The sequence below is a fragment of the Gopherus evgoodei genome, chromosome 10 (genome assembly GCF_007399415.2).
Source record: "Gopherus evgoodei ecotype Sinaloan lineage chromosome 10, rGopEvg1_v1.p, whole genome shotgun sequence".
NCBI lineage: Eukaryota > Metazoa > Chordata > Testudines > Testudinidae > Gopherus > Gopherus evgoodei.
This window is the reverse complement of record NC_044331.1, coordinates 25,928,974-25,949,405: the sequence shown is the minus strand read 5'-3', so window position 1 is coordinate 25,949,405 and position 20,432 is coordinate 25,928,974. Positions and strand designations below refer to the sequence as shown.

The window sequence follows — 20,432 nt, the reverse complement described above, 5'->3', positions numbered from 1 at the left end:
CACCCCATTTCCACCCAGGCTGGGGGGGTAAAACTCTGCAGATAAACTTTTTTTTAACTCTGAGGTGGCACTGACCAGAGACTTTTGGGTTTCTGGACTTTGGGGTGATTGGACTTAAGACCCTAAAGGGGAAAGGACATTGCCAAATGTACTTGGAGGTGGGTTTTGGCTTACGGTTTGTGTTTATCCTGTTTGTGGTGTTTCTCCAATGTGATGCCGCATTGTTTCCCTCCTTTATTAAAAGGATTTTGCTACACTCGGACTCCGTGCTTGTGAGAGGGGAAGTATTGCCTCCTAGAGGGGCCCCGGGGGGTGGTATGTAAGTGTCCCAGGTCACTGGGTTATGCATTGCGTTATTTAAACGGAACCCCTGGATACTGAACCCAGCCCTTGTTACTGCCAACTCAGAGGGGCAGAAGGGTTACATATATGTACCAGAAGGATCAGAGTGGGGGGAGATTGTTTGGAATAATGTACATTTGCTGGACTATTTACAAATTTCTTGCCACAATAGCCATGTGATTAGACAGAAATATCAACAGGATCTGATGATTTGCAACCAAGGGTCCTAAAGGAAGTATCAGGAAATAGAGCCAGTGGCTATACGTTTTTGTTTTTAAACACAAATCACTAAGAGCAGCAGCAAAGCAAGGGAGAAAAGCAAATATACTTGCAAGCCTCCAAAAAGCAAGTCCCAAGAACTAATCACCAATTAATTTCAACATGGGAAACTTAAAAGTATTAGCAACCTGGGACTCAACTTTCTCCCATTGAAATCAATGGCACAGCTCCTATTCATTTAGTGGGAGCAGGAGCCAGCATATTCTCTAATTTAGAGGATAGCTTGGTGAGCAACATGAGACTGAACATTACTAAATGCACAAATTAGAGACTTGAATTCATGGGAGAATATCATGCAGGATACCAAATGAGGGAATGCTTTTGTGACAAAGGAATTGTAGCTATTCCCTGAGTTAAACATTTCTATGGTTTATAGCCATATGAAATCTGTGCTACTGTCCTTTTGTAAAGGAATTGTGGCTTTACTGTACAGGAAGACTCCCTGGGGAGAGAGTTAATTAGCATGCTAAAGGGCCTGGCTCTAAGTTGTGTTTGCCCAAATACCCGTGGAAGGAGAGAATATCCTTTGAAAAGGTAACAAAGATGGTAACTGTATGCAGGTTCAAAGGAGCTATTTGAAATGGAACAAATGTTCTTTGAAATGACCAAACATGCAGAAGGAAAGTAAAAGTCCTTTTATATGTATATAGGGTCATAATGGAATTAGTCAAATATTCTGTAAGTCTGGGAATACAAATGCAACTGTGCAATGAGTTTTCATGAAAAACAAGATAATGGCTAAATATGCTCATGATGCTTCAATATCTTAAATCACTCAGAATAAGAACTATAAAGAAGAAAGGGGTCCCGGGGGGGGGGGGGAAATGGTCAGTGATACCCAACCAGGAGCAAGAGGAATGTAAGATAACTTCCATGAGGAAGCATGTGTAGATTTCAAGAACTCTAGGGACTCTGGCAGATCCTCAGCTGATGTAAATTGCCATAATTCCACTGAAGCTAAGACAATTTATACTAGCTGAGAATCAGCCCCAAGAAAATAAGAGCCGCTCTGTACACTTAAAGCATGAAGCTTTTAGACTATAACATTGCATGGCACTTAATAGCTCAGGATTAGAGAGCAAGCTTAATGCTTTTTGTGTGTTTTCTTATCTATTATCTTACAGTATTCTGCTGGAAGGCTACCTCAGCTGGATTTGAATGTTTGGGGGTATGAACACTCTCCAAAGAAATCAGGAGACAAATAAGTCTGATTTTTTCTTTTATGAAGAATCAGACTTAAAACAGGTGAGTTTAATTGACATAGAGCTAAACAAAGAGGCTCAGAAAAGGCTGTAGTCTCTGCCATTAGATGTTCTATAGCCAGTAGATAGTGGTTTGTGCTGATATGGAGTGAGATCTAGCCTTTGGGGTGCCACAATGTGGTTAGGGGAGAGTAGTGCCAAGGCTGACCTGGTAGTGGTGGTAGATTGATTAAACAGGATTGTGCAGTGTGATACTGTTTTAATAAAAATAAATGACCTTCTGGGGCACATACAGTAGGCATTACTGGGACAAGGCTAGAGAGGTACTAGTTCTTTAAATATAACTTCAACCTCATCTGTTAACTTCTGGGCATTTTGGTACCAAAGGACTCTCTCAAATTAGTGGGCTCAAAAATGATAAAATGATTAGTAGGCACATCGGTTAAGGAGAGAGCATGGGAAGTGGAATTGTACTGTTCTGAAAATAGGTATCAAGGAGATGTACCAGCTGTCTATTAATAAATGATGGTCTTTTCAGTGTGCTAAGGATTTAACTGGCATGATATCATTTATTGTAAATTATCTTTTGTACTATTTTTTTTGTTCAGGTTCCACAGGCTTTAGTCATGTTAATGAAAGGTTGGTATCTCTGCTGTATTTGCTCTAAAAGGGTGAGACACTAATACAGACAGTGTGCTAAAGTTGTCTCACTTAGTTTCTAAACCATTCATAATTCACATTACATTTAATCTCCTCAGTGAAAATTTCACATTGACAACAACAGTTTCCAGAACAATAACAAAGTACACCTCTACCCCATATAATGCTGTCCTTGGGAGCCAAAAAATCGTACCACGTTATAGGTGAACCGCTTTATATCGAACTTGTTTTGAGCCACCGGAGTGCGCAGCCTTCACCCTGCACCCCCCCTCATTCCATCCCCTCCCCTCTGGAGCACTGCTTTACCGCATTATGGCTGAATTTGTGTTATATTGGGTCGCGTTATATCAGGATGTATTATCAGCTGGGCAGAACCTTGTTGTTTGAAGTATAACCCCATTGAAACTGGAAGGTGTGAACTCACCCTTCAATTTAACTTAATTGTAAGTACAAGCCCCACTTAAGACAAAAGGGTGTGTGTGAACCCAGCCAAGAGTTTTTGGCTAACTCTTTTGGGCAGGGGTATGTGTGAGGGAAGGTAAATCTTACAGAAAGCAAGGTCAGACAAGAAGGGACTGAGGACATGTCTACACTACAAAATTAAGCTGACTTAAGTTAAGTTGACCTACAGCCACCAGAGTAACTAAATTGGCTCTGTGTTCACACTATGCTTCTGTTGGTGGTACACATCCTCACCAGGAGTACTTGCACTGACTTCAGTGGGGCACTGGGGGACAGCCCCATGCAGGCTGGCAGGGCTCGATCTGTCAAAAACAGCAACAGGCAATGTAAGCAACACAGTGTCTATACAGACACTATGTTGTCTAGGGGCAGCAAGTTACATGGGCCCATGGTGCCCATGCTCTATCAAATTCAGGGCCTCTGATCTACCACTGTTTGGAGCCAGGTCTCTCCCCTAGCCCTGCTTGCTGCCCCACATCTTCCCCCCAGAATGTCCCTGCCTTCACCCTGGGCAGCAGACAGATGCCCTGCTGCTCTACATTATGCTCCCTCACCAGCCACTGCCAGCTACAAAAGGGAGTGGTGTTGGTCACAGGCTGAGGCGGTGGCACAGCTGCTGCCTGTAGGGGGAGGAGGCGCACACATTATGGCAGCCCTCCCCCCGACACCCACCACAGGGGAGGTGAGGGAGCTTGCTGGAAACATGTGTAGTGATGGTGCCGGGTTAGTGTGCTTCTGCGGGGGGACGGAAGGGGCCCCTCCCCTGGAGCTCGCTGCTGCTGGCAGGGAGAGGGCTCCGCGGACTGTGGAGTCATCCTCTCTGGCCCCAGCCCTGGGGCAGACTGCTTGCACCCCAAACTCCTCATCCTCAGCCCTGCCCCACCCCAGATCCTGCACCCCAACCATCTGCCCCAGTCCTGATCTCCCCTGTACCATGAACCCCTTATCCCTGGCCCCACACCTCAATTCTCTACCTTAGCCCTGAGTCCCCTCCTGACCCCAGAGCCCACATCCTCCCACATTGTGCAATATAGGGAAACTGTTAAACACTGTTTCCAGTCAATTTTTACAGTATTTAAAAAATATGTATCAGCTTAAAGGTAGGGGTGCCGGGGGGGTGGGTGGGGGTGGAACTTGGACCCATTCTGGGCACCACCAAAAATTATACAAACCTGCTGCCCCGGCATTGGCCTAACCACGTCTAACTAAGTGCTATGCCTCTTGTGGAGGTGGACTTATTAGGTTGGCATAGCTGGTGAATTAAATCACTGAGAGGAACATTGTAATGTAGTCGCTTACATAGTTAGGTCGACATAAGCTGCCTTACATTGACCTAACTCTGTAATGTAGACAAAGTCTTGTCTAAGTGAGAGAGGCAGCTTGAAGGAGCATGAAAGCACATGACTGACCCTGGAATTAACCTGGGGGGAGGTTTTTGGGTCTGGGGAACAGATTGAAAAGTCTGTTCTTGGTGCTGTGAGCAAAATAAGTTTCCTATTTTATTCCCTCAGTGTACAGAGACACACGACTTTGTACATTTTTTGTAAATAAACAAAACAGCATCAAATAAATACCTGATTACCATCAATTTAACACCCATTGGGCACCAAACTTTGACTAGCCAATCAGGTCAAAATAGTACAGTAGTAAGAACAGATGACCCAATTTATGGGAAACCAGTCCACTGGAAGAGCTCAAACATACCATTCTTATCTATCCTTTGGGAGATTCCCTCTTCCCCCTCCCCTGATTGATTTTTATGCCTTAGGCCATTAGTGTGGAATTTCTGGTTTCAGGGATTTAATTAGACAATCAAGAGACCTCCCTCACCAGATGAGTTTGATGGAAGGACACACTACAGGGGACACTGTTGCTCAACTGTCACTTGAAAGTGGATGGTTAGTATTCTGTGGCCTGACTCAATGCCTGTGAAAGATGATGGGAATCTTTCCCTTGACTCCAGTGGGATCTGGATTGGGCCCCTTGTTAGTGAAACCCAGGACTGGACTTCTGGTTTTTTTTTGTTTTTTATATTGTGGTATTGCTCAGGAGCCCTAGTCATGAAGGGTCTGCGCTATGTACTGTACACAGAATAAGAAAACAGTCTTCATCCCAAAGAGCTTAGAGTTGAATTGGACTGGAAATTGGCTAAAATATAGTTCTACAATTTTATTCCATTATCTAAAGCTTTTGATCAAAGAATGCTATACAGAAAAGTAACTGAAGATACTGGGGTAGTTATCATTCAGCACATGCTACATTAATGATGGGAATGAGGGAAACAATCAATAAATAGTGAGAAAAATGTGTTGGTGACAGAAGAATTTGTGGTAGATCAAACTATAGTGCTAAGGTACTTGTGAAACTTGTAGCATGTCGATTTCCTCTATATCAGTTGCTAATGGAGTACTTAGAAGCTTTTCTTTAAAGGTGTGGATGCTGCTAAGATATATTCAAAATTGGAGTAACTACTTGTTCATAGGTTTCCATAAATGTATTCTGAGTGATAGCTTGTGAGGGGCTTCTCCAAGATCCTGAAATGAAAATGGTAACAGATGGAATCAATCATCGCTTTGAAGGGGGCTTGTCCCATAAATAAAATCTTCCAAACAAGAAAACTCTGGAAGACCTACTGAGTACACTAGAATATGGGCACCATCAATTAATGTGAGAAATCTACAACAGGTGGCCATGGCCAACCTTCCTCTACATTAAAAGTTGTAAAATGAAACAACCTCTCTAAAGTAGGGGTTCTCAACCTTTTTCTTTCTGAGCTCCCCACCACCATGCTATAAAAACTCAGTGGCCCACCTGTGTCACAATAACAGGTTTTCTGCATATAAAAGCCAGGGCTGGCTTTAGGGTCTAGAACACAGGGTCATTGCCTGTGGCCTCATGCCACAGGAGCCCCCACAAATCTACATTGCTCAGGCTTTGGCTTTAGCCTTGGGTGGCAGAACCCAGGGTCTGGGCTTCAATCCCATGTGGAAGGGCTTCAGCTCTGCCCTAGGCCCCAGTGAGTCTAATGGTGGCCCCCCAAAACCTGCTTGTGGCCCCTTAAGGGGCCTCGGATCCCTGGTTGAGAACCACTGCTCTAATGGATGTGGAAAGGCAATCACTGTAAGCAATCTGAACTCCTGGAAAGGGGTCAGCCCTCCCCTTAAGGCAAGCTGAAGTCTTTGAAGAGTTAACACTCCCCCATCTTTGAGGTGACTGCATGCACGAGGTGACTGATTTCAGGTAGAAACAGTGAATAAGGTCTGTAGGTCTAATCTAATGTGTTTAATAGCATGGAATAAAATAAAATGGTGCCTATATGAAACCAAACCTGAGAAGCTCATTTCCCCCAACTCCCTCTGATTCCTGAAGAATAAACAGTGGGTGGCTGTATTTTTATTACATTGCTATTTAAACAAAACATCTAACACTGCGTCAGATTATAGTAACTCAAGATTCTTTCTCATTATATGGTCGTAATCAGAAGCCCATGATAAAATACAGTCAGATAATAGGAATAGTTTATTAGACAGTTATACTTCTTATCAGTCTTGGTCACTGGGCAAATACTGGGTACTTCTAGCCTTGTAATTATTTAATAACTGTTAGTTGCAATAATGTAACTAGACTGTAGTGGACTTGGGTGGATCTAAATTTCTCTGCTTCCATCACTCTGCCATGCCAACATTTTACTTCTCAAAGAACAGCAGGAAGTGGTTACCAGTGATCCAAAGATGAAAAGTCCCACAGGTTTAAAGAATGGACTTTTTTTGTTGAAAAACCTGAGATACATTTTCCTGATTAATAATATTAGAAAAATCAAACATATTACTAACAAATTTAAATTGAGTTCTGTAAATGATTTCACAACTGAAGACCTCAAGGTAGAACACAAATTTTGCATGTGCTTAATATGTATTTCTCTGAGGCTTTGCATGACCTAACATTTGCAAAAATATTAAATTGTAAAAAATTGTTCACATTCTAACTAGTTGGATGCTTTTGTTCTGCACAGTTGCTCTGCAGAACTTCTGTCACTCTGCTTTCATAGTATCAGGTCCAAAGCATTCCTGTTACATTGCCACATGCAAAAGAGGATGAAGAGGGATCAATAACTATGGTACTAATGAGGAAGAAGGGGGAAAAAACTTCAAATACAAATTATAACCTCCAAATATTTATATTTCAAGCATGTGTACATACATGTATACACACACTTTGAAACATTAATTGTCAAAGGAAAATTAATTATTGGGGACAAAAAAGAATTAGGATTCTAAATTAGTAGCCTGATTTTTTTCAAAAGTACTGAGTACACAGCAGCATCCACTGAAGTCACACTCAGGGTTGAGAGTGGAGTAGAGTGACACATTCACAACACCTGTGTGGCTAAACAGACAGGCTGCTGCATTTTGTATGAGCTCGAGGTTTTCTAGTTCCTAGATGTGGTGAGTTCCAATAATAATGCTCGGAAATCACATACAAATGGTTCATCCTACTCAGATCAAAGTCTAATAGGATTGATGCAATTTTTTGGGCAGGCCTTCTCTGGGTTTGCAGAGGCATACCTATTTTAAATTTAGTAAACAATTTTGTTGATGATGCAGCACAAGGAACATAGCCCAGCTCACGCTCTCTTGCCTGTGTCAGCTGTGCAGGGCTAGCAGGAACAAAAGGCAGTTAAAACTTGCTTGTCACTAAAGTCAGCAGCTATGACAGTGAATACAAACACAGGGCAGATCTGCTGAGTAAGAAGATGCCTTTTTTTACATAGTAGCTTTTGAGAATAGAACTGTGCTCTAAACAAGCAGAACTCCGACTGAAAACAATAGGGGTCACATTTTTCAAAGTCTGTGTTCACTTCTGAGCATGCACAGATTCTGATTTGTGTGTTTTTTGTACTTGTGTGTACAAAGCAGGGACTGGACATATGTGTGCCTTGGAATTTGCAGGCATACAAACTGGGAATGTGTTAAAGTATGTGCATCAGTGATACCAGTTAGGATGCATGTGCCAAACCTACTTACCAATATTTTAGCACTTGCTCAAAGTTCCAAAGGCTCTGGAGTAGGGCACATGTTCTGACCACTTTTAATCAGGGGTTCCATACTAAATCAGTATGACTGCTACTGGAGTGGTGTTCTGGCTATGTGGTGGCAATGGCACTGAAATTTGACAGATGGAGGAACAACTGGGCCAAATGTGAGTGAGAGGTGTTGCAGACTGGCACACAAGGTTGCAACATCACTCAAATTTGGCCTGGCTGCCCCTTCATCCAGATACAAGTGTGGCTGGCCTAAATGATGGTGTGACCTGATACATATGTAGTCTAGTCCTATACAGCAGAGCACAGGGGAGTCCCCCGAGAAAGCACCTGCTGGCAACACCAGCTCATGCACTGTCTGGGTAAGAGATAGGGGAGACTTCCTGGTCAAGGGAGACCCAGTGTCCCTAGGGGGTGGGGTGGGAGAAGAGAGGGGTCCAGAATACACTCTGCCCATGGCAAAGAAATGTCTGAATTGGTGCTACCGCTGTGTACACTTTGATTTCTCGTGCACTCTTTTGCAAATTTTGTACTGAGGGTTTAGTCTGAGCAAAGAATTCAGATCACAGGCATGGTTAGAAATTACAAGTCAAAAGGAATTAAAAACCTTCAGTGATAAATACATATAACTTTATAACACCTTTTATACAAACTGCCAGTCAAGTATAGCTACAGTAACAAGATTCCCAAATTATATGTTCAGATTGCATTTAAAGAAGTCACAGAGTCTCACTCACATCTCAGCCACAAACTTAATTCTGCCTTGATGGAGACAACAAACTGGAAAACTCATACCTGAAGGGGAAAAATCATTCTGTTATATTAAATGGTCATCAGAGAGTGGTTTTGATACTACCCTTGGAATTAGGCTATCGTAAACTTCCTTCTAATTGCACTCTGTGACAGACTCACTTTCCAGTACTCTCTCAAAATACACTGTCACCATGCACATGGGAAAAACAATTTTCAAAATGAATATGACATTTGTTTCTCTGTAGAGAGAGAGCAATTCATTAGGTGTACGTCTATACTTATGCAGCATATAGAGTACGGACATTGCATGCCCAGCCAGTGGGGATATAAATAGCACTGTGGAGAGTGAGGCACTGCTTGCACAAGTACAGTAGAGTTCCCTACATGTCTGAACCTTATGGTAAATGCCCTAAGCATCCATCTACACAGCCAAGCAGCGCCTCCCACACCTATAGTGTCCTGCTACTTGCTGCCAGAGCCTTTCCCCACTGACTCCCCACTGCTGGAGCCTGTCACTACAAGCATAGATGCAGCATGCCTTTCACTGCAGCATGTAGCTACACATACCCTACGTATCACTGCAAGTGCAGACAAGGTGTAGAATGCTCATCAGGGCTCCCAACCTCATTGTGACCACTGGCTGAGCATTAAAAGGGACATCCTTGCACATCCATGAGTCTGAGTAGGCTCTTTGGGGCCTCTTGCATCTACCCCCGTGCCAGGAGGTTCATTATCCCTACCCCCAGCTCTGAGATTTAGGAGGGTCCTCTGACAGTCTTATTAGGCTCCTGAGCCCCTGATTGATCAGAATAGTCTTAGCCTCAGAGGTACTAAAATAGGCTTCTCAGGACCCCCCCTCTCATAATCCAAAATAGACTTGGGTGGGGCAAACAAGCCCTGAAAGCCTTGTGGGGATGGGATGGTCCCCAATGAGCTACCTAAGGTGCAGAAGCAATATTGGGCCCCCAGTAAAGCTAAAGTTAGTGTGTGTGTGTGAGGTCGCGGTGGCCCCTAATGAGCCTCCTAAAGCATGTGTTTCTGTTGGTTCCTCAGTGATCCTAAGGCTTGTAGGGCTTTATTGGTTGCCTCTGATGCACCTCCTAACGTTCTGGGGGTTCCCAGTGAAATGTCTAAGGTTGTAGGAGGGTATGGAGGTGGCCACAGAGGAGTCTAATGCTCATGGAGTCTGTGTGACACGCCAGGAGGGTGCAGCAGCAAAAAGCATCCTCAGGCTAGGGCATGAAGTGGGGACAAGTGCACCTTCTATAGTGTGCTAGGCATTCCTCCCTCCTGCTGGCTTTAGGAAAGGGGGACTGGGTGAGACCTGGGGACATTGTCCTCTTACTGGGTCTCCTGAAGGGCCTGGACTCCTGCAAGCCTTAGGGGGCTCAGCAGGTTTGTCACACCCTCCCATCCCCACAAACCTCTGGTGGCAGTTGGTTCCATTTTGACATTTATCTATGAAAGAAAAAGGGCTTGGAGACCTAATGAAAGCTTGATCTCCAGCAGCTATTTCATGCCCTGCACTAAGTTTGCCAGGCCCGATTATCCTCAGAGACATTCCAAATTCAGAAGTTAATAACATGGAAAATTGCACTTTTGTTAGCTCATCTGTAGTCCTGGGCACCACCACTTTGTTAGGAGAGTCCCGTAAACTAGATTTGATCTCTTTCTTTTCTGTTCCCCACTCCCACCCTCCTTAAGCTGTGGTAAGAATAAAAACATATTTGATTCTGATGAGTACCTACATTTTTAATGTGTTGTAGTTCAGGAGCTCCATATCTGATGGTCTTCAAGTTTTGCAGAAAAAATTGTACTTTAGCCCTAGGCCTAACCTACTAGTTTTGAGATGATATGACATTTTTATGGATTTTAACAGGGAGGGAACAACACTGGGCTTATAATGGTTATTATGTAGTGCTTTTCATCTCATCTCAAAGTGTTTTACAAAGGTGGGAAGCATCATTATCCCCATTTTACAAGTAACACACACACTGCAAATCTAAATGGTAGAATGGCTACTGCCACCCAGAAAGTTAGATTCAATGTAAGGATAACATGGTTCAAACTAGTTTAAAAGCTGTTGTTCATCGTGTTTCCTTTCCTTGCTTGATAATGATGAGAACCTCAAAGCTCTGAAGGTTAATCGCATTATTAAGGAAAAATGGCATGAGGTAAAACGTGTTACCTCATTTGTTTTTAAACAAGCCCCTCAAACAACTGTTTAGGACCAACATGCTCTCTCTCCACAGGGGCAAACTGTGTTCAAATGAAGAGGGGAGAATTCAGATTAGGGTGAGTGAGGTGTCCCCCCCCTCTGGTTTTTGAAACGGACACATGGTAATAAAAGAAAAATCCATCATCACTAGAAGAGGAGAGACTTTAAAGGCTGCCTTCAAAACTAGCCCGGAGATGAGGGGGGGACATAGGGTCAGGCCGGGCTTTGACGCCCTGGAGATTTACAGCTTGAAACCCCTCTGTGAGCGGGGGACGGGCAGGAAAGAAAAAGCCTGAGCTCGCGCCCCGCCTTCCCCACAAAACAGCCCGAAGGGGCCCTGGCATCACCCACCGCCCCGGGGCTAAGGTGCCCCTGGCAGGAGAGGAGTCTGCGCGGGTTTCCTCGGCTGGCCGCTGACTGCAGCAGCAGGCACGCGAGCCACTAGCTCCGACCGCAGCCGCCAGGGCAACTTGCAAGCCTGGCTCCAGGTGCATTGTCCAGCGCCAGACAGCCCCAGTGTCCCTCCCCCCCACGCCTTCCCTCAGGGTCCCTCTTTCCCCTCCTCCCCACGGCCCTGCCCTCGCCCCTCTCCCAGGCCAATGGAGACTAGATGCAGAAAGTAGCGCCGGGACAGCCGCGCGCTCGGGGAGGCTCTGTCCATCCCCTTTCTCCTCCCCTTGTCCATTGATCAGGGGCTCTCTCGCCTCTTGCACTGTGTCCGTGCGCCGGGGCTCGGCCACAGGGAAAGAGTCCCCGGGAGTGGGAATCCGCGGCGGAGGGACGGCTCCGGCTCCGGCTCCAAGCGAGGAGAGGCGAAGACGTTGGGGGCGCCCGGGGAGTATGCCAGGGAGAGCCCACTAAATGGCGCCTGTTCCCCATCGGATGCTGCTCTGGGCGCTGATCCTCCCCATCCCAGGTGAGTCCGGGGGGGGCGGGCTGCTTCGGCCGCAAACTTTGCAGCGCTTGCCCGGCGGGCGGGCGAGGGAGCCAGCGCCGCCCTGGGGGACCTGCCCGCCGGGCGCTGGTGCGGAGAATGGGGACCGGACCCCGCTCCTCTCTCCCCAGCCGGCAGCTGCTCTCAATGGCCGCGCCGCTGCTGTCCAGCCTCCCCCGCTCCTGTCCATTGTCCCCCGTGGCCGCCGGCCGGGCAGGGAGCCGCCCGCACACCAGGGGCTCCTCGCTCGCCACGAGCCCGAGGGAGAGGAGGGGGCGGCTGCTGCACGGACCTTCCGCAGCCCGGGCTATCAGCGTGGGCAGCGCTCCCCCAGGGAACGGGGGGTGCCTGCTCTCCCCGGCCCCCCTCCATTGTCCCCTCTTCGGCCCCGTGCAGGGCGAGGGGGAGCGATGGAGATGGGCAGCTGGGGCTACTACTGTCCAGTGCTCCCTGGGCCGGGGGGCGTCCCGCATGGGGGAGGAGGATTTCTCCGGCCCGGCTTGCTGTGCAGCCGGGAGAGCGGGGGCTGGGGCTGGGGCTGCAGCCGCACGTGGTTTTATTTATATTGTTCCATCGGTGGCTGTGCCGGAGTCCGGCTCTGCCCCGCTTCCAGCCGGCTGCCGGGAAAGTTACAGAGACGGAACGGAGGGGGAAACGCCTGGGAACTGCCGTTTGCTCCTGTGCAGCAAGTTACCTGTAGCGGGGTAGCGGGTGGGGGATGATTTTCAGCAGCCAAACGGAGCAGTGGGAGATGGCTTTGGGGAAAGCTGGGAGTGAATTCGGGAAGATACGGTGCTGGGAAGCCGCCAATTGAATCCTTGCACTGGCTGGCCAGAGGCATTTTCATTCACTGCATCTGGGTTAGAGACCGTCCTGCACCTTCTTTTTTAATTGCAGTGTCTAGCTTTCACTTTCCCAGCTCAGATCTTTGTTAGCATGAGAAAGGGATCAAAGGCGGACCTGTGATTGGAGTCACAACAGGAGAGGAGGGTGCAGGCGTTATCTGCATAGCCCGGGAGCTGCTATGAAAAGGAGCAGGCAGGAGCTCTCAGATGTGTGCGGATCCTGGGCAAATTGCATGATTGGAGGGTTCCTGGACGTTTATTGATCAGTACCCGAGAAAGCAATTGCCAAGGAGTTTCTGTCCTAATCAAGAGCTGCCCATTCAGTGACCCCCTCCCCAGTCGCTTAGCAGAGAGAACAGATTTTTTTTTATAAAGCCCCCCGCCTTTATCAACTTTATCTCGATTTAGGCGCGTGTTGGGGGCAGGGTAAGGCTGGGAAAACCTGGTTTCCCCTGCGAAGCGGTTCTTCTAACGAAATGTGTATCGGTTAATTAAACCACCCCCATTAGACAGTAAGCGATCAATTAGTCACGCGTTTCTGGAACAGTTGGCCATACACACAAGTTGAAATAAAGGTTTGCTAATTCCTGACTTTCCTCCCCTGCTGGGTACCAGCGGCAAGAATTACCAACTCTGGAAAATTGCATTGTTTGTATTCTAAATACCTCTGCTGAACTGCAGAAATAAAGCAAATTGGTCAGGTTCTCTGGTAGCACAGTTGAAATTTTGCCACCTAAACACAAGACTCCAAAACCTACCCCCATAATTTGTCACAAAAGATAAAAGTTTCTCCCACTGAAATAGGTTCAGAGGTTCCAGACACTTCTGGGGACATGGGCAGGAACCCTCTAGCTTCCAAAGACAGGATTTTGCTAATGATTTCTTGTAAAATTAGACTTTTATGACTTACCTGTTCAAGATCTTTTTGACAAGCTTGTAAAATTAGCAAACAGCTTGTGCTCCCTGATTCCCCTGAAGATGATGCTAATACTTTACCAACAAGAGCTCCACATCTGTATCAGGATTATTTTATTACACTGTTTGCAAAAGCATCAGATGATGGCCTTAGTACCTAGATTTGTGGGAATCAGGGAAAGGAAAGATTGATGGGAAAGATTAATTTGTTTGAATATTCTCATTAACATAATTGCATACATTTGAAAACAAGGAAGCAAATATTTGTGTAGTTATTTGGGGCCTGATCCTTTTGCTTCCTCTGAATAAAATCTCTGTGTTCTGGGGGAGTAGAACCTGGTACTCCTGGGCCACAGATATAATTATCACAACAGTACAATTGTGAGATGCTTTGCAAGACTGCTTTATGATGCTTGCATACCTGTACTTACAGACAAAAACGGTTTTCTTTCTCTCAGGAGTATGGTGCTTTAGTGAGCTGTTTTTTGTAAAAGAGCCACAGGATATAACCGTCACAAGGAAGGACCCAGTGTTTTTAGATTGCGAGGCACATGGCGAAGTTCCCATTACGATCACATGGCTGAAAAATGGAGCAAAAGTTTCTGAAAATGAACGGATCTACACATTATCCAATGGCTCTTTATATATCAGTGAGGTGGAAGGAAAAAGAGGAGAACCATCTGATGAAGGATTTTACCAGTGTTTAGCACTGAACAAATATGGGGCCATTCTCAGTCAAAAAGGTCACCTTATACTAGCAAGTAAGTTCTAGCACTTGAATCTCTTGTTTATCACAGATACATGTAGTTACCAATTTATTAACCTGTTTCCATATTTGTGGCTTCACTACCCTTAAGACAGCAAACCCCTATATTCTTCTATGTAAAGAGAGAGTAAACAGATATTACCAAAAATAAAACAAATGGATTTAATTTCTGTTAACATCTTTGTTTTTTATAATGTGTGTGAGATTATGGGCCAGATCCTTCCCTGTAACTCCACTGAAGTCAAGAGTTAATTTGACCCACTATTTGTGACATTCCCTTTGATGCTCTGTTTTGGCTTGATATCTCTTGAGAAGGGTTGACATTCTGTAAAATACACTGGTGATATAAAGTTATCATGTTCTGTTTCAAACTGTTTAATGAATTGTTTTACAAACACTACAGTTGTAACATTAGAAGTGTTTCCTACAAGTAAGTGAAATGATTAAAAAAAAATGTAAGACAGGCTTTCAGTTGTTGACCAGTTTTTAAGATATCACAAGCCAGAGGAGAACCATAATGTGTGTAAGGTGGTTTTCTAAGGTCTGAGGAGCCCTGAGGGTTGAACTATTGAGGTGAGGCCACACTCAGACATGCTGTTGTAGCCAGGGAGAAGTGGACTGGGTTCCTTCTGGAGCTGGTTGATGCTACTCTTTAACTGACCCAGAGGTCACTGTTGAGTACCGCTAGGAACTACTACTAGGGTCTGAGGGCCAGATTATTGAATATAGTTAGACTAGGCATCTATCTGTCTCTTTAGATTCCTAAATATCCTTAAAAATCTGCCCCTGAGTGTCTTTGCAGTATTCCTAGCCTCTGCTTGCTGGTTTGGGGAACAAGAAACAGAGACCAGGAACTGAACTCAGGTCTTCTGCATGACAATGAAGAGGTCTGCTACTAAGTTATCTGGTTGCTTGCACGTTATATATATATATATTATACAAGTTATATGTACTTTCAAACAGCATAGCAGAAAGTACATATAAACTTGTATGATTATAGTAAAACCTCTGGTTTTCTCTGTGAAGATAGTCTTAATTTCTCCAGCAGGTCTTCCTCTGCTCATTTCCACCATGACTTCTGTATTACTGAAACATCTGTGGCAGTTTCAAATAAATTCAGAACCACACAGTGCTACCTAATTTGAAACTAATTAATTCAATCAGTACAGTACTTCTAGATTAATGTTATTAATTTTAATACTTTTTTCAGAATATTAAGTGTTCAATTTATTTATACACCCACAACTTCACAGTGCTCTAGGATTTGATTTAATTGTTTTATAGAAGATGTCAGGAGGAGAAGTGAAGGTTTGTGTTAGTTTAATCAGGCTTTTAGGTACTGAAGTGATGATATTTTGGGTGTGGGGGGTATTTTGACACTATGGAAGGCATCACCTTGAGAGGGTTTGTCAGACTTAGGAAGACAGTGTTGCACTGGTTCACATCTGGAAGTTTGTTTTGTTTTCTTAACAACCAGAGGGAGTAAGACCTAGCTTTAGAAAAGCTTAGATTCATCAAGTGGTGGTGGATCCTGTATCTAGAACTGTAGACTCACAGAAAATCCAGGGCATTGTTTAATACAGGGCACTGCAAGAAGAGTAGTGTGGTATCATGCACCCCGAAAGATATTAGTATAAGACTTCTGGAGTTTCTTGTTGGAGTCTGTATTAAGAGAGTATTGAACTTTTGTAAGAAATAGTGGAATTAAATCCAGATGAAACATTATTTCTTCAGAAAGGTAATTTTGTTTGTGATAAATCTTTATTCAAGACTTTAACAAGTGAAAAGTTGTGACTAACTGAGTTGTGGAATTTCGTTCTTGTTTTATTGGTTGTGCTTTCCTCTTTTTTTTTTTTTACTAAAAAAAGAAAGATTCTTCCCTTGGAAAAGAAGTGTTTTGTCTAGTTTGTTTAAAACTTTCCTATTCATTGACAAAACTGGAAGAGATACTGGATTTCTAAGATGAACATTATTTTAAAAGACAACTGGGTACAGTGATTGTAATAGGTATTAGTTGCATATAGATGATTACATCGTGTTTAGCTATTATTTAAAATAATCTTGTGTTGAAATGTGTTCCTTATAGTCATAGTGCAGTTTTAACAGTTGAAATTTCAGTCTGTTATTAGTCCATGAAATAAGGTGATAACTGATGTAGTTATATTTTGAAACCTATATAATATGGATGCAAAACTGGTTTAAAGCCCCCTTTTCATAAGGATTCTATCTACTAACATGATCTGAATAAATTGCCAGCATTTTGAACTTATGAAAATAAAGTTTTGTGGGGTGTGCGTAGTTTTTCAAATCATTGTATTTCAGAGCAGTTGTCAGTTGCTGTAAAAGCAAATGACTTTATCTTGTGTTCAGGGTGAAAAGGGAACTATACATATTAAACAGGTGGAGAATAGGCATTAAATGGGCATTCTTTCTTTGGAGGAAAAAAAGAAAATGCTATCTTAGCTACTGGTAGCAGCAGGGTGCAAGGATGTTCTTTTACTTTGCATGGTCATAGCTTTCACCAGCAAGCTTATCTTTGCTTCAGAAGTGTAATGCTTCGTGTTGCATTTGGAAACCTAAAACTTTAATCTGTCCAAGAGTTTAAGATCTGAACACACAAGGAGATAAGGGCTTGGTTTCTAAAGTTAGGAACTGGAAGCTGAAGGTTGCACTCTAGGCAAGAATTCCATTATTCATGTGCAAATTAAGAATTCACAGGGTTAAAAGGTTAGAAACTGGCCAGGATGAGGTTTACCCTTGTGATAAAGAGCAGATGACCCTCATTCATTGGCCAAAGCTTTCATGTAGCTCCTCTGCAAAGTTAGTGATTGCCATGAATTGTTCTTGAGGAATGCAGAAATTCAAATGTGAGCAGGCCTTTCCTTAAATGTCACTGTGGAGCCTTATCTCATGTGCACATCAGAGCTGGTCTGCAGGGACAAGGTTCCTCCCTAGAGGCCCCCAGGCTTTGCTTTCCTGTTGTTCATCCATGCACAAAAGAATTTGACTAATTTAGTTTTTTTTCATAAGATCCCCCTACTCTTTTTTTTTCTTTTTTTTTTTTAGGATACTCTTGAGTTAAGGTATCAGTTAGGTAAAAATAAATATTATTTTTGGTTGATGTTTGTAGCTACTTCCAGTTTAGGGTAATTGAAGTGTGGGGGAAGGGGAGGAGGAGGTTCCTTCTGCAGCACAACTCTTTGTGAGGCACCATGTGTGGATAAAATGATAGATTTAAATAGTTTATTCAAAGTTCAGCCCATCGGTGCTATTTCTAGCAGGATTCCCACTTGCCAAAATATGAAAGCAGTATTATATGGATAACTTCTCAAAGCTTTTTTTGGTACAGTGAGAACCAGTCAAAAATAACACAAACCTAGACTGTATATGCTTGCAACATTAAAATGGGAATAAAATTTCACAGTACAGAATTGTATGATCTGTCTAAAAATACATCTGTGGCAACAAAGTTAGGCTGAGATAACATAGCATTAGGAAAAAGTGGAGGAGAAGGATTGTGTTCTGAAGTCAGTAAAGCTGGCTGTTAAGTAGTGATTGGACAGGATGCTAATTGTTTATTTCCTTTCCACAAAAGGTGGAAATTGAAGTCTTAAGATGGATGGAGGGGGCACATACAGCTGCCTGGAACATTCTGAGATAACCCCTTTTTCTCAGCTTGTAGTCTTTGCTGAATTGATCTTAAACGCCTGATTTTAAATCAAAGGGAAACGAACACAATTTTTCCACAGTTAATATGTTTGTTTCTATGTTACATGAGAATGAAAGGTTACACAAGCAGTAGGCTGACTGAATATTAAACATGTCTTAACATTATGATTTAATTCCTGTGAGCACAACAGTGATCTCATGTTTACTTGCAGCTCATGTGATGCAGATTCGTTTGAACTTATCAGGCTAAACTTTGCGTCAGTGACAGAAGTTTAAAATTTTGATTGCCTACTACAAACAGTGAGGTGGCTGTAACCTCTTATTTACTTCTAGTCACATTACAATGGGATTAGGTAATGCTGTTTGCCAGTGTTTTTAATGCAACCTTTTGCTTTCAGTTTTTAAATATTTTGACTACTGAAGAGCAGTGAGCTGAATGTTGGTGTATCCACACTGTTGTATCAATTTTGTTTTTATGTGGATTTAGAAAATACTTTTTTAAAGGCATTTATGGCAATCCAATCCAATGTAATTTCATTTTGTATATCACTTTACATTCAAACTACCTTCAAAATGTTTGCAGAATTTATTAATATCATACAAATACTAGTAACAAATTGCAGGGAGAAACATATAATGAGGTAGAAATATAGAAAAAAAGAGACTGTTTTCAACTGAGGTTGTTATAACTGCAGATGGCAGGAGCTCTAGGAGAGAACGCTCCTGTAATAAGAGTAGTATGAAGGTACTAATCCTGAAACATATTTAGGATTACAGATGGTCTGGCTGAATGTTTTCTTTTTAATTCCGCTATTGCAGACATATTGGTTAATAGGTTTTCTTGGCATGCATTGCTAGGAGAGAATACATCTCACTAGAAACGAAAGTGGGTGGTCAGCCCTTGAGATGGTCTGATTTTGATATTTGTGGATGGAGGAGGAAGTAGAGTTGTCCCAGTGTTTTGCCTCCTGGTAGTTAATTTGGTTGTGTGACAATGGTAAATAATTACAAAGGAGTTTGTTCCTAATAAAAGTTCCTTGATCAGTGTTAGATGAATGAGAACAGTATTATTCCTAAAGCTATACTGTCTCTGACTCTCCCACCCGTACTGTAGTGCTTCATTCTGGAACCTTCTCCAGCCACTTTTCGGAAGCTTTTTTTCTCCCCTGCAACCATTTTAAAGAAATGGTACACCCATTCTTTCAAGTTGAGACATCAGACCAGCACTAATTAGCCTTGTGCACTAGGAAACTTCTTACCCTTTTTTCAGCAATGATTTAGCTGCACTGGTCTTACCAGTCACATATGTTCTAGTATGAACGAATGTTGGCCTTTTTATCAGTGTCCTTGCCAAAAACAGGCAAGGCATTGCCTATTGTGGATGCACTCTTACAGTGTCTTTTTCTTCTGCATCCCCATTGGAGAAGCATGGGTGGTATAGTTGTGTGCATAACTGTCTTCCAAGCAGTTGACCTGGGTTCATTTCCTGTTGGAGAAATATGATTTTGATGAGTTTTTTCACAACAGTTGAATTTTAATTTTGTGTTAAAATGCCTCAGTTTGGCATTTCTGGCTGTCCTTGCTCTCCTTTATAGCTAGTAAATTCAAGGCTATGTTGTTATGTATTATACATTTAAGGTGATAAAAGTAGTAAATAGTTTTACAAGCTCCTTTTTAAAGAAGCACTCACTTTTGTTGGCAGCTTGCCTAGAAGCTAATAAAATCTTCATGTACCTGAGAAATGTAGCCCAGTACCACACTTTTTTCTTGTGCAGTTGCTCAGAGCTATGACTAGAGGGATTCTGTCACTTGCATAAGTTCCATGTGTGACCATTGCTCTAAACTGGAAGACTTTTATTATTGCAAAGCAATGCACTGAAGCAAGGGATGGTGCTCTACTTACAATTCCCCCCCTTTGCTTCTTATAGGAATTGTTGAAAGGGCATTCAGAATGGCTCCCTTTTGTCAGCCAGCTCTGATTATTCTAAAGAAAAAGGTCTCTGAGCAGTTGTTTGCCTAGATACTTGTTGTCCCGTCTTCACAGTTTAACAGCTGGGCCTATTGATGGAGTGCAGAACAATTTAAAACAATGACAAAAGAGAATCTTCAGGAAAGAGCTTAAATTATTAAGTATTTCAGTACAGAAACATGGTGATTTCTCTTGCTGGGAATTTCCTTTTTAAGAAGTATATATGGAATGCCTTCATCTACTACATCTTATCTCTAGAATTTTGGAGATTAATCTTTTGTTTCAGTTTTGTATTGTTTTTGTTGTTCCTTCAATAGGTCCAGCTGTTAAATTGGGATTGATTACTTCCAGTCTTTATAACTGGTAATTGCCACCTA

The 20,432-nt window shown here is 43.2% G+C and overlaps 1 protein-coding gene across 1 annotated transcript in view; it reads left to right on the top strand.

Moving 5' to 3' along the window:
- Nucleotides 1-11,818: 11,818 nt before the first annotated feature.
- The window catches only part of PRTG (protogenin), a 126,445-nt gene continuing 117,831 nt past the window's right edge, over nucleotides 11,819-20,432 (top strand). The window contains exons 1-2 of the mRNA XM_030578237.1: nucleotides 11,819-11,873; nucleotides 14,110-14,412. Of these exons, the coding sequence (XP_030434097.1) occupies nucleotides 11,819-11,873; nucleotides 14,110-14,412 (358 nt within the window). The remainder of the gene's footprint in view (nucleotides 11,874-14,109; nucleotides 14,413-20,432) is intronic.